Source organism: Acartia tonsa, chromosome 12 (assembly GCF_053477335.1).
Source record: "Acartia tonsa isolate MP-2025a chromosome 12, ASM5347733v1, whole genome shotgun sequence".
NCBI lineage: Eukaryota > Metazoa > Arthropoda > Copepoda > Calanoida > Acartiidae > Acartia > Acartia tonsa.
The window spans coordinates 29,704,483-29,720,140 of NC_137271.1; the positions used below are offsets into that span (position 1 = coordinate 29,704,483).

At 32.3% G+C, this 15,658-nt stretch overlaps 1 protein-coding gene across 1 annotated transcript in view; it reads left to right on the forward strand.

Moving 5' to 3' along the window:
• Nucleotides 1-15,658, forward strand: part of LOC145333286 (regulating synaptic membrane exocytosis protein 2-like) — a 167,114-nt gene that overhangs the window by 17,050 nt on the left and 134,406 nt on the right. The window contains exons 9-12 of the mRNA XM_080178415.1: nt 189-259; nt 848-909; nt 2,143-2,267; nt 10,022-10,097. Coding sequence (XP_080034541.1) covers nt 189-259; nt 848-909; nt 2,143-2,267; nt 10,022-10,097 — 334 coding nt within the window. The remainder of the gene's footprint in view (nt 1-188; nt 260-847; nt 910-2,142; nt 2,268-10,021; nt 10,098-15,658) is intronic.

Genomic DNA, 15,658 nt, shown 5'->3' on the forward strand with positions numbered 1-15,658 from the left:
GGAAGATTTTTGAATTTTTATTCATTACTAAAAGAAAGCATAATTAGCTTGTGGAAAAAAATGACTACTTCGGAGACATAAATGAAATTTAAAAACCAAAATTAAACCACATTTTAGCATAAAAAATGAGTTTTTGGTTAAATGAGAATGATATTCCTTGAAAAGGATTATAATGGTTCTATTACTAGATCAAGAGAACCTTCCATACTTCGGGACAGAAGAAAGAAAACAGTCCGCTTTGATTCAGGAAACATATCAGGTAAAATTATTTCCAGTCAATGTGATTTTTCCAGATGCTTTTTAAGATTGTTGATTAATTTTTGTGAAGACATATCTTACCAAAGAGCTTACTTGGTCCGTCAGCCTATCAGTCATTCTACAAAAAAAAAACATATCTTTCTATTATCTATCTCTTTTATGAGCACTGAATATCTGCTCTATAACTTATTATGTAGATTTGTACATTCAATACTTTTATGATTCACCGATTATGGATGTTTTCATCCTTGCTTTGATTATTATTATTTTTTAAAATCTAAACTATGTATTTTAAGTAACGTATTATTATTTAAAACCGTAATTTCTTAAAAGTCTGTAGGTAATTAAAAAAATGCTGTTTATAACATATTTTGAAAAAATTTTATTCATCTGTTTTTTTTGGGAATAATGCTTCATGTCACTATCGAAGGATTTCTGGATTTAAGTAATTTTGGGATATATTATCAGGGACTTTTATATTGATTGTGTTGTTACTTTATAATTATCAAAGTTCGCTTTATTGTCTGGTTGGTTCAGCTTCACATATTGGATGTTGTAATCCTTGTTTTCCAATAATATTATTTTCTAGATGAAATATACGAAAGTGAATTAGAAGCCTCCGATGGTTGGTTAACAATTCAAGATTACCCGGTTAGTATCAAACTTTAATAAATAAATATAGAAGGTTTAGTTTCCCAATCGCTTTATTGAACAAATAGAAACAGTGGTTGCACAATTCGAACACATTATTGGTTTTATAGAAAGTTTATACACATTTTGTTTCATTTCAAATTTGTAATAAGTCAGCTTAGAATAGTTGAATTTCATTGGATAAAGCTTTGATGGGGCAAAAAAAACACCCCTCCTTCCTCCTCTTTATTATCAATATATTTAAAATTTGACGCGGGGGGGGGGGGGGAGGCGGATTTCCCTGCAATTTAATTTTGTTTTTGGTAGTAAAATATTTTTATATTGGGGAAAGATTTTAGTGTTTATTAAGTTACAGACTATTGAACTTACACTTACATTCATTTTTATTCATTATTTGTGAAATTCATTCACTCTGACCACAAATAAAGTAAACCTAGTCTACTTATTTTTATATATTCATATTCAACCAGGGATCTTAAGGGATAAGACAATGGGGAATAAATTGATGTACATTACCAATGATTGCAAACACAATTACCCCTTCTGCAAAACTTTAATCAATTGTAAAACAGAACAGATATTACTTTTTGGAACCTACTAATCGCAATTCAATAAAAGTGCCCAACGTTTTTGTGCCATTTAATTAAAAAAGGATTTAAAAATTGTAACTGACATTCCAATGTCCTCTCATTTCCTTATAAAGCCGAAAATAGGAAATCTTAGTCGGTTAAATTAATTTTTTCCTCGTTGGCAAAAGTACAAGTTACATCTTTGGTGGCTCAAATAAAACAAAATTAAAACAGCTAGAATCATAGTAAGGGACCTTTATAAAAGTAGTTTTTTTCAGTATCGCTTCGAAACCGATCAATATCCGGTGGATTAGAACCGGTTCTCAGCCATACTGAAAAATTATGTATAGCATCATAATATATCCAGGTTTCTACGAATATTAAAATATACGACCATAAGATTAAAACCAGTTTTTTAGCTTGGGACTTCGGCATCTCGGGGCTAAAAAACTGATTAAATCGTATAATTATATATTTTTATAAGCGCGGAAATCTGATCAGAAAAGATGCCATATATAACTATTATCCTATCCAAATAGGTGTGGCCTTTCTTACATAGGTGTACCTAATACAAGTTTTATCTAAAAACCTGGTTAGCCTTACGTTATTAGGTTTTTCATCAATTATATAGTGAATGTAATATCATTGTTATTTTTATTTTCAGCCTAGAAGATTTAAACCTGATAGGTCTAGCTGGGTTGGTCCGGGGGGCGGTTCCAGCAGGCTCCACCCCTCCACTACACTACATCCCCCTTGGGACAGACAAGAGTCACAAGACAGCACTGCAAGGTAAAGTATAGATAGATAGATAGATAAATAGATTGATTAATTGATAGATAGATAGATAAATAGATATGTATGTTGATAATACACAGACAGACAAATAGATAACAGACTTACAAATGTATAACAGATAGACAAACAGACAACATACAGATAAATAGACAGACAAACAGACAGATAAATAGACAGATAAACAGACAGATAAATAGACAGACAAACAGACAACTTATTGATAACAAACAGGCACTATACAGGTAAACAGATAGACAAACAGACTTACAAGCAGATAGATAAACAGACGGACAGTCATAAAGATATATAGATAGATAGACAGACAGTAGTCATAAAGATATATAGATAGATAGACAGACAGACAGTCATATATATTTATAGATAGATAGACAGACAGACAGTCATATACATTTATAGATAAAAAGAAGAATTTAAAGTTATATAGCGCAGCTACTCTAATACTAAGATATTTTCTTCTCTGTACGTCTTTTTATTAACACAATACAAAGTATAACAATTTACTATTCTTTTTTCAAGGTTTTAAGCCCAACTAATGATTAAACAGCTATAAATATTTAATTTGTGTTTACATTATCAACAGACAAATTAGCCTAATAAGGTTGTTAATATACACCTAATTGTATATAAAGACTTTTATTTTATTTTTGTTTTTGTAATGAATACTGAGTGTGTGTGTGTGTGTGTGCTGCTCATGAATATTTATTAACAAACACTGCCTCATTTTACAGGGTGACTTTTAAGTTAACAAAGCCTGTAATTGAGGATTTAATTGACCTAAAAGTTTAAATATTTTTGTATTATCGACCTAATTAACTTGAAAAATTTAAGATTATGACCAGTTTTGTTGTACCAAAAGCCCTGGCCAACAAAGCAGATTTATATTTCATTATTTTCATTTACCTTTTGTGAATAATTATCTATAATATGATACGATACGTGATATTTCAGTATGTCTAAGAGTCTGTTTGAATCCAGTAGAGATTAATCGGATTGAGAGATACTGGAAAAAAAATATTTACTAGCCACCCTGTACTAGTTTTTGACAACTCATTAAATTGTTAATTGTGTTCAAAGAGTTTTTAAAATCTTTTTGTTAAAAGCGAAGCTTTTCTATAATTAGGGTCGGTCCGTCCGTCCGTCCGTTCGTACGTCCGTCCGTCCGTCCGTCCGAGATAGATAGCTTTTATTCGTTAATTTAGGCATGTTAGAATTGTCCTATCGATTTCAAACTTTGCATGATGATTCCTGTAGTAGTTGGGTACGATTTAGAAAGCGTAGCAACTCTATAATCATTACCAGAATGTCCGTACGTCCATTTTAAACATGTTGATTTTTCTACTTTTTTAACAACAAATTTTCAAGTGTTTTAATTATCCGTTTGATCTGATTTTTGGTATATTGATTCCTGGGACAACAAAGAACAATATTATAAGCGAAGCAACTCTATATCAAGTCCAAAAATGTAAGTATGTCCATAAACATTATCCTGTTTTTAAGCAGTTTTTCAACAAATTTACCTACAATTTTGATTCGACATTTATACATTTATGTTCCGATTTTTCAGTTCAGATACTATACAAGTGTTAATGTCCGTTTGTCCTACCGTTTCAGTGCTTCGCTTTTTTGGATGTTGTCATCCTTGTTTTTATTAAATTCTGCATATTTATTAAAATGCAAATTTTGGATAACATATGTTATAGTTAAATAATCAGGGCTAGGCAGCCGCGCGCCAATTGCAAAGAAATTAATCATGAATTTAAAATCAGCTGTACTTCTAGACTTATCCTTTGATTATAGTAGTAAGATTTTTTGTCTGAAGCTTAATATCTCGGAAATTACTAGTATATTAAGGTTGTAATTCTCAGGGTAGATCAATAAAGGTGGTTTTAGGCTGTTTTCATAACCTCCCTCGCAATCCATTAGAGTTACTACATATGCCATATTAAGGGGGGGGGGGGGTATGTACGGGGCTTGAAATAATACTCAATTTTATTTCTATTTTTAAATCAAAAGTAGAAATATGAAAAAATATGGAAAGAAACAAAAAGAAAATGTCGAATTAGCGTATAATTATAGAATAAATGATGAATATTGATAGCATTCAAGTATACATGTTAGTAGCGCATCTACACAATAGCTAAGGTCTTTTAAATGATTTGGGGAGGCTTATGCAGGGTCCGATTCAGTACATTTTGTGGTTTTTTTTGTCGAATTATACAAATACTGAGCTGGATCTTTAAATCATTTTAGTGGTGAGCCAGATCGGGGTGAGCCGAATTTCAGCCAATCACAGCGCGGTATTTCATAAAATGCTGTGCTCTCATTGGTGGAAAGTTGGCTCACCCCGATCTGGCTCACCACTAAAATGATTTAAAGATCCAGCTCTGTTTGAAAGGTTTGTTTACCAATTAATCTTTATTGTTATTTTTCATTAGAGTGAAAAACTAGAGGGGGAAGGAGTTAATAATTGTATTTCCCTATCCCACTGACCTTGTGCCGACTCTCAATTGGGGACACAACCCAATCTTTCCCGATTTTGTATAATTTTTGAGGAACACGATTCCAGTGACGTCATATTTTTCTTTCCCGAAAAAGGGAAGGGGGGAAGAAAAAAAGAGATGGGAGAAAAGGGGGTAATAAACAGTCCATTGTCCCCTCCCTCTGTTTCTGTTTCTATTGCTGCGATAATTACGGACATATTTATCCTTGTTCTTTATATAAAATAAACACCCTACCAGTACCAAATTAAAAAAAAGTTTTGCTTGCTTTATATGTCTTTCAAATAAATAATTAATGCAGAAAAATAGAACTTGTAAATATATTCCTTTCATTTACTTTGCAACAATTTAGACGTTTGTATTAATTGTCTTTTTATTTTTTTCCTTTTAGTAAATTTTTTCAACAAGGTTATGGCTTTTTTGTACTACAATTTCATGTTTATAAACAAGGACTTTTACTGAATTTTGTTTGATTGGTTCATTAGAGTGTCCAAATGCTTCAACAAAAAATAGTATTCTACAGAAGGAGTAATTTTGTGTACCATCATTGGAGATGTACATTAATTTATCGGTTATTGTCTTATCACTTTAGATTCCTGTTACAAATAACATTTTAAGAAAAAAATTACCGTTTTAAGTTCTAAATTGTTAAATTTAAATTGTTTGATGAAATGTGACTTTTTCATTATATGCATACCGTCTTGTACATACGGAATTATCTTAGTTATATAGTAGCTGCGCTACTAATGATAGAGTAAATGATTTTCCTTATAAATCGATAAATTATTAGCTATGATTTATTAAATAATATTTACAAATTTTCTACTTTAACATTTAAAGTTCAACTGAATGTTTATACATTAAATGGACTTTTTGCCATTTTATGAAAGTTGTTATAATTAACTTTGAATGACTAAAGTTAATTGCTACAATATTTCTGGTAACGATTAACTCCAAAAAACACAAATGCGCGTAAAACACTTATAATATGCGTTTTTTATTCAGTGAAGCTTTCCCTCTACATCAATGGATCTTGGATATTATAGGCCTTCCTATGCCGCTTAAAACAGTGTGCGAGCATGACATGTACGTTAAGCCGTTTAACAGCTAGTAACCTTTGAACATATTTTTGGAGATAATCGTTACCAGGAGAATTTTACCGGGAACTGCAATCCAAATATTTGTATCACATATTTAGAATATATATCTTATGCGTCATTTCTTTGAAATTATGTAATTAATTGTGGCTCATTGGCTGGAGCTTTCATAATATGTTTGTTTTCAGGGATTAAGGGAATCAATAATATTCCAATATAGCTTCGAAACCGATTAATATCCACTGGATGAGAACCGGTTCTCAGCTATCTGAAAAATAATATATAGCCTCGTATTACAGACAATTCGCCATGATTATTGGAATATAATTTTTTAGATTAATACCAGTTTTGTTAGCCCGGGACTTCAGCCCCTCTAGGTTTTAGTCTTATATATTTTTTTCATTTTAATAGCCGCTGAAAGCTGTCTATAATACGCTTGTTTCAGTAATCTTAAAAATTCGATTATGATTATAGTTTTAACATAACTAATTATTTCTCGACATAACTTTATAATTTAAATTTTCATAGTAAACTTTTCCATTTTTTTCTTAGTTAGTAATATATAAGGGAGGTAGGGGTCATTGGAATGTTTATTACACTAGTTTTAAAGTTTTATGTTAACGTTTTCTTATTCCTTGACTTAGCAACTTCGGGGAATTTCGTAGAATTTTGATCTGTTGATTCATTTAGTTGAGTGTCCAAACGTTGTAATCTGTAGAAGGGGTAATTTTGTGTATCGTCATTGGGGATGTACATCAAATAATCGGCCATTGTCTTATCCCTTTAGATCCCTGGTAATATATACTTTATTTGAAGAATTGTGTCGTTGTAATGTGCGTGTGTATGAGTGTTTGTGTGTGTGTATGTGTGTTTTTGTGTGTGTGTGTGTGTTTCTGGTTGTGTGTGTGTGATTTGTATGTGATATATGGTGCTAAATGTATTTTCAATTTGTTTAATAATTTGATTTGTCTGCCAGGGATCTAAAGGGATAAGACAATGGCCGTTAAATTGATGCACATACCCAATGATGATGCTCAAAATAACCCCTTCTATAGATTATAATTAAAGGTTAATTGTTTGGAGACGTTTTTTAATAATCCAACCATTTAAATTTCAATAAAAGTCCCCAAAGTTTTTAAGCTAACAAATAAGAAAACGTTAATAAAAAAATTTGGGGACAACTTTGTAATGACAGCCCATTGTCCTCTCTCTCTCCCTGTTGGTCTGCCCTTGAGGCACTACTCAAATAGTTCTACTACACTCATTTACATTGGTCCTCTATCATTTCCGCATATCATCACATCTGCATTAGGGTTGGGCCGGATATCCGGCCGTATACCGGATATCCGGCTAATTTCTAATGCCGGGTATCTGGCGTTGGCCGCCGGATACCGGATATCCGGCATAATAAATCAGCTGGACATTTGGTAATTGGCCCAACCCTAATCTGCATAGGGTTAAATATTTGACATATTAGCATACGGCAGGGGGTGGAAAGGAACATCGGACTGTAAATTAAATCGGTATCCAAAGTTTTAAAACCATATTATCTTATTCGTTGGCTTAAAAACTTTGGGGAATATAAAAAAGGACCTAAAACAAAGGTTGTTAAATAATAATTTGAAATTCTTTATCAAACAGGGGATATGCACAAAACATTTAAGCCCTTTAGCTCTAATAGGAGCTGAGATATTAGAGTAAAACACTAGAGGGAGAAAGGGTTAAATAACTGCATCTCCCTTTCGCAACCACCTTGTGCAACCTTTCTATAGGGTCATTGAAAATCAACCAATGGTGTCGCTTACATTAACACAGCCAAGTAGCAGAAAATAGTTTAGAAGCAGACGAAGAAGGTCGTTGAGAAGGAAGGGAGGTAGTTGTCTGTTTTCTGGGATCTTGCTGTGTCAAGTATCAACTGTTGGGAATATCAAAGGATGACTCCATGCAAAATTTGAGCCGGATCCGGCCAAAACCGGCCGTGAATTTTATAAAAAAAACGGTTTTTTTCCGGTTTTTAGGGAGTATCTGTAAATCGATTCAGCTGGAGCAAAACCTGTTGGAGGTACAAAAAAATTTACTTCACATGAAATTTAGCCAATGCAATTGCCTACAAAAATGTACGTCATCATCAACTTGATTGGACAACTCTTTCCCCTCCTAAATGTCCATTAAAACCTCGGAAACGGCAAAAATCGCCAAAAATCACACCTTCGGCGGCGAATAACGGCTAAACGGTCAGTCTTGTGTCATTATCTCTTATGAGAAAAAAGTTATTAATTAATTAAAATTTCAAATTGTGATTTTTTGATGGATTTCTTTCATGAAATGACAGGCTGGTCAATTTTTAGGCCATTTTTTGCTGTTTTCGGCCCGCCACGCCCAAATGGTTTGAGATAATCTCAAGGGACCTTTTGCCCGACCTAAGTCTGGTTATTTGTGAGGTCTAAGAAAAAAAAATCCCGGATTGGATGAAGCACAACATTGCTGCGCGCTGTCAAAAATCGCTGGCCGGCTCATTTTGCCCCCTTAAACCCTCACCTCGTGCCATTTTTCTGTGTAAAGATTATAATTATAATCTTTTGCGTAAGTCTGATTTTTTTCCTAGACCTCACAAATAACCAGACTTAGGTTGGGCAAAAGGTCCCGTGAGATTATCTCCAACCGTTTGGGCGTGACGGCCCAAAAGCCGCAAAAAATGGCCTAAAAATTGACCGGCCTGTCATTTCATCAAAGAAATCCATCAAAAAATCACAATTTGAAATTTTAATTAATTAATAACTTTTTTCTCATAAGAGATAATTACACAAGACTTTCACTTGGTGAAAATTCAGCATTGTGGGCCGCCTAGACTTTATATTTGGTGACCCTGGGGTGACGGGTTCAGTGCCCCCCACACCCACGAAGTGGGCATACTTTTGAAAATCACGTTTTTTCAGTTTTTCCCCTTAAAGGAGGGGAAGGAGTCGTTTTAGAGACTTCAAGCATCTCTTTCATGTTGAACAACTTTTTGAGGCGGACATTTCTTTATTTATGTTTTATTCGCCTCCGGCTGACCGTTTAGCCGTTATTCGTCGCCGAAGGCGTGATTTTTGGCGATTTTTGCCGTTTCCGAGGTTTTAATGGACATTTAGGAGGGGAAAGAGTTGTCCAGTCAAGTTGATGATGACGTACATTTTTGTAGGCAATTGCATTGGCTAAATTTCATGTGAAGTAAATTTTTTTGTGCCTCCAACCGGTTTTGCTCCAGCTGAATCGATTTACAGATACTCCCTAAAAACCGGAAAAAATCGTTTTTTTATAAAATTCACGGCCGGTTTTGACCGGATCCGGCTCAAATTTTGCATGGAGTCATCCTTTGATATTCCCAACAGTTGATACTTGACACAGCAAGATCCCAGAAAAGTGTGGTATATCTAGCCCCCCCCCCTCTCAAGTGATCAAGGTTTGGAATTTAGTATTGAAGGGCTCAATTAATATGCTTGTATAACTTTTTTTCCGGTTGCGATTGAACACCTTTACATTAAGGGTATCATTGTAGTAGAAAATATTATTAGGCAATAAAGGAAGAAGCAAATTGAACAGAAATTTCATTGAAAAACGCAGCTACCTCTTAGTTGATTGTTTCTTTGCGATCATACTTCTTTATTTCTTTAAACATGTTAGTGTTATACATATTTAATGATATATTTACAAAAAATACAATTATTTGTAAAAAAAAATATCTACAAAAATACTAAAATTATTGGATTTCATTTACATAAATGATTTATTATTAGTCTTGTTTTTTTTATAATTCATATTTAGATTGTCAAATCAAATGTTATTGATTTTTTTAAAAGTTGTAATTGGTGCTTTCTTTATAAAAAGGGGGGTGTGACTTTTTAAACTTACAACACCCATTGGCTGTTTTAGGAATGTTTATTGTGTAACAAGGTGATATATAGGGGTGTAGGGGAGTGGACACCGCCCTTAATTTTGCCAAGGGGATGGATACACCTCCCTTCTGCACGCCACTGATTACTATCCTGTATTGTATTTTGCTGTATTTTTCTAAAATATTGCTACGCTATTTATGGACAAAATGCTAAGATTGTGTATAATTTTTTTTTCATAGATTTTTTTCTAATTTCAGAGACTCTGGTATTGATACGTCCAGTTGTTTTACAGGCAGTGAAGATTCAAATCACAGGGATAATAGAAATAATAAGGTGAGACATTTCAGGGATAAACGGATAGGTTGATGGCAGATAAATAGATTAGGTTAGGTAAATTTAAATGATTGCCCTGCAGGGTTAGGAAATTGGCCCCTCAGTGATAGAGCCCACCGCAGCGGTCTGAAATAGGAGAAAGGCTATTGTATTTTCTTTCCATGATCCTACATTTTCAGTGGAAAAAAATTAAGGTACACCTTTTATTTTGACTGGATTATTTATCAGAAGAAAAGTTATTGGTGAAAAGGTGAAGACAGTTTGATTTATCTTCTATTATGATGTATTAAATAAACAGATTTATAATATCCTATTAAGTAAACTAGTGAGTTTTATTTGTCTGAAGCTTAAGATCTCAATAGCTACTGAACTGATTGGGTTATCTTTTTTAGGCAAACTTTACAGGGGTCCTGTGATGGTTTTAGGCTTTTTCTTTTTAGATTTAAGCTATTTTCTAGCCCTTTGCATACAGAGCCCCTAGATGCTAGATTCCCAGCCGCTAGTGTAAAATAATTCGCTTCACAGAGTTGCATTTATTAATACTGAAAATAGACAAGAATAAAAAATAAACAATTATAGCAAGATTTTTATAAATTAATTATGTTATTACTACAATGAAAAATACTTTAGTCTACGAAAGAGGGAGGGAGGGGACATTGTTGTTTTTAGATAAATTTTCACATCCACAAGCTTAAAAACTCTGGGAATTCTTAATTAATCTTCATTGGATTGTACAATCTAACAGTTTCCAAACTTTTCCCCCAGCAATGTAAATCTACAGAATTAATCAATTTTACAACTTTGGGGACTTTTATTAAATTTTTGATTTGTTTACTCATTAGGTTGAGTACTAAACGTTTCTTCAACCACTAATTGTAATCTAAATAAAAAATATGTGTTCTGTATTTTTCTTTGAGGATGTACATAAAATCATCGGCCATTGTCTTATCCCTTTAATCCCTGTTAAAAACAAGTAACATGTAATGTGTAATGTTATGTATTTGATAAGCTCCGCCTTCCATATTATTTCATCCACCCAAATAACTCAGGGATCTTAAAGAGACAATGGCGAAAAATCGATATAATTTTTTCAATTATAAAATATATATCTATTTTTATTAATTGAAAAGTTTGGATAGTTTTAACTAACTAGTCAAGTTATAATTAAAATTTTCAACAACGGTTGAGTGAAAGTAATAATAAAACTTTGAATATCAGTTAAGTTCTGATCTAATGTCCCCTCCCTCCCTGAAATAAATACTCCTTAACATGATGTCAAACAAGGTCATTTATTAAACAAGAATAATATTCACCCATGAGGGATTATAAGAAACAAAATAAGTATTGTTTTAACTATGTTTTTCTGTTATTTTTTAATACCTTCAACTAAATAAATGATCATTTTTTTAATGTAAAAAATGGACACATTTTATTGCTTGTTTAACTTTCTTAAATACTTCCACTAAATGTATGTCTAAAGAACAGATCTATAGTATAGATGTATATACAAACAACTACCTCCCTTCCTTTTTCAAAGACCTCTTTTGTCTGCTTCTAAATTATTTTATGCTACTTGGCTGTGTTAATATAAGCTTAATGATTTTCAATGACCCAAATAGAAAGGTTGCACAAGGCGGTTGCGATGGGGAGGTACAGTTATTTAACCCTTTCTTCCTCTAATGTTTTACTCTAGTAAATAAAATAAAAATATGGGTTATTTTTTTCCAGGAGTTATTTTTCTAGGCAGGGTGGAGGTACTTTCCCCCCTTGAGACCCATAATAGTTTTAAACCTTTCCTGGATCTATGTAAAGGAGGACTATATTGGTCTAGCTTCGCTAAATATATAGACAGACATAAACAATAGTTGCTTTTATACGGGTATATTTTTTACATGGAGTTATAGAGTGGCCTGCCTCATGCCAAAATAATGATAAAAAGTTTGTGGACAACCGCAGCATATTTGTTAGTTTTGTGGACATCTGTGTAAATAAATATGGAGTATAATGCGACACATTAACGTTCATACATTCTCACAAAAAAACTGTCACAATTATTTCAGTTTCAGTTATATAGCAGTTCCTAAAAAAAAGATAATTTATTTAGGCCTTTTAAAACAAAATATCAACTTTAAAAAAGTAACATTTTTTATTATCGGAGCTACTTTATGATTCGCAATGTCCGTCTGTCCGTTCGTTAAAAACAGAATGGAAGAAACGTGATTTTTTTCTGTGGCTATTATTTAAGATATACGGCTGAAATTTCTTGTCAACATTCCCATCATTAGAGAGCATAATTAACTATAAATGACTATGGCGGTCAAACTGTTTTCAGCTGCTTTTCTTTACCTTTTTCATATACCATATCTTTGGTGTTTTGGTCCGATTTTCAAAATATTTGTAGTTAATGGAAGAATAAATATATTATACTTTGATTTCCTGTTTGTTTTCTAGACATTCATAAATACTTTTGTACTTTGCTACCTAAGGATGTAGTAATCCTTGTTAGATTGTAGAAACATTGTAGACATTTTAACCATAATAATAATAACTATATAGCAGTCAAGAAGAATAGGTTCTTTTATTTATGGCATATAATAATGTTATATGTATTTTCTTTTCTATAAAATCTTATTAATATTATTACCTTCTTATATAAAAGTAACAGGATGTTTTTTAGTGCTGCTGGCTTTTTGAACCAAAGGATCTTACTAATTGCTAAACCGATATGGTTCTCTTTTACACTGTATCGCCTTTAGAAAAAAACCTCCCTCCCCTTAAAAATATTTCGTTTTTACTTTGACTTTTAAAACTAAAATTAAATAACGGGAGGGTAAAGCCTCAATATGCCTCTAGGGGCGTTTCCGCTAGTATACAATATACAAGTATACAATATATGTATACAGTAGATAGATAAATAAGGATAAATAAGCACCTAAAAACTGCTTAAAGCGGACATATGGACTTAATAAAATAAGACCTTTTTCATATTATTTATGGATTATAACAAATTAACTATGAAGTATCATTCCTGGTTATAAAAAATATCGGTGATTTCCCACAAAATGCCTATCGAGCAAGGACCCCCCCCCTAATAGTGTTAATATTTACTTCAGGTTAGGTTAGGCTAATTTTATTGGGTACAGGAAAGCCTGGCAGGGTTAGAGCACTTCAATTCGAGGCCCTGCATGGTTAGAACCCCCCACAGGGGTTAGGTAAAAAGAGAAAAATACTTCCCCCCTTAATTTGAATTTTTTTATAAAGGGGGCGGGGGATCTTTGCTCAAAATGCACTTTGATGAAAATTACCAAACAATCTCCTGCATACTGAATTTCTATTTATAAGTTTATTGTTTTTAGTGCGTCATCATACAAGAATTGTAAAAATGCGACCAGTATTTTTAGAACGTTAAATTCTACCACCATACAAATACATTTCCAAAATAGCCCCGAATTCAATTTATTTTCCTTATATATAAAAAAGTTCCGAAACATAATTTTGATTAGGTAGTACAAACTAGCAGTGTCCAAAGTATTCCACTAATAATTTTAATCTTTAAAAAAGATCATTTATAATAATTAGAGGTGCACCACTGCACATCCATTTAACGCCTAGTGTCTTATCTCTTAAGATACATTCTTAAAATGCAATCTTAGAAAAAACTATTTTTTTTTTCGAAAAGTAAAATATATCTGTTTTAAAAAGGGAAGCTTTTCTATATTTAGGGTCGGTCCGTCTGTACGTAACGGATAGTTCTTTTCGTTAATTTAGGCATGTTAAAATTGTCCTATCGATTTCAAACTTTGAATGATAATTCCTATAGGAGTTAGGTACGAGTTAGAAAGCGAAGCAACTATATAATCGTTACCAGAAAGTCCTTAGTCCATTTTAAACATGTTGCTTTTTAATTTTTTTAACATCAAATTTTTATGTGATAAATTAATCCGATTGGTTTGATTTTTGAAATACTGATTCCTAGGACAACAAAGTACATTGGTATAAGCGAAGCATCTCTATAATCAAGTCCTAAAAATGTAAATATGTCCTTAAACAATATCCTGTATTTAAGTAGTTTTTCAGCAGATTTACCTACAATCTTGTTTCGTTCTACTTTTATACATTTATAATCTTATTATTCAGTTCTGACACTACAAGTGTTAATGTTCAATTGTCCTACCGTTTTAGAGCTTCGCTTTTAAGGATGTTATCATCCTTGGTTTGATATGAAAATAATTACTTAATTACTACAATTACGTAACTAGCTTTGGACGAACGTACTTATGTATACGCTAATTAAATTAGGAAATTTTTGTAATTCATTCTTTTAGTTACTTGTTGTTTTGCTTATTAAGTAAATTGAAAATATACTGTGTCGGTTTACAGGGATATTAAAGTATAAGACAATGGACGATAAAAAAAATTATCCCTTTTGTAGAAAAAATGGTGGGAATTTTGCGACACTAACATTTTTAACCACCCAATTAAGATTTGATGAAAGTACCCAAAACTAACAAATCGTGGTTATTAAACCTTGAGAACCATTGTAATTTACAATTAATTGTCCCCTCTCTCCTTAGAATATCGCACATAGGGTCTCAGTATTCGAAGGGGTATTAAAGAACAAAAATCATATAGACTTAAATCTAAATATAAGCCTATTTGAATCTTCTCTAAAATCTTTTTTATACATTCTGCTTTCAAATTTGAAGTAACTTTTGTTTTATGTCTGTCTTTGTGATATCTCTTATAGTATACGAGTTATTTAGTTTTTGTTTTGTTTGTTAGTTATCAATTTTTGGTTAGTTTCTATGCAGAAAGTTAATGACGATTAAATCACTCTCCAACCCTTTTCTTTTATAAAAAAATACACAACATTTGACGGAGAGGGAGATTATTTTTTCATCAATTATTTTATCCCTGTATCCCTGTCTACTGCATCACTCCTATTCTCTCTCTGCACTCTTATATTACACATTTTTTACATTCTAAGCTAAAGCTGTCTTTAAAGCTGCCTTAGAGGCCTCTGGGTAGAGGAAGGGGGGGGGGGGGAGTTGACCCTATTTTACTTTTAAAAGAAAAAGTAGAAAAAAATTGGCGGGTTGTTGTTGTTGTATTTTTTTCTAGGGTTGATTTCTCTTTGGAGGCAGGTGAAATAGTAAAAACCTTCCTAGGGCATATGAGAAGCTACACTGTAAAAGAAAATGATATCATTTCAATTATTACAGAGATCCTTCAGTAAATAGAGACAGACAGATAGACATCCTGTTACTTTTGTATAAGGATAGCCATATTTATATTATTTTCAAAATGTTTATATGTTGATCAAGATGTGTTAATTATAAAAATCGTGCTGCCCTATCATAACAGGCAGTAGTACAGGCAGACATGAACAATTATAGAGTATCTTTGTCACCAAATAAAAACTTTTAAACATTGCAATGGCCTTACCAAATTATGAAGAAGGGGGAAATAAAATGTAATATTCATTTCCTATTTTCATTTAAAGTAATATAAAGCTATCTCTAAAAAATAAAAAAGTGAAAGAATTTAGTAATTTTTACTGG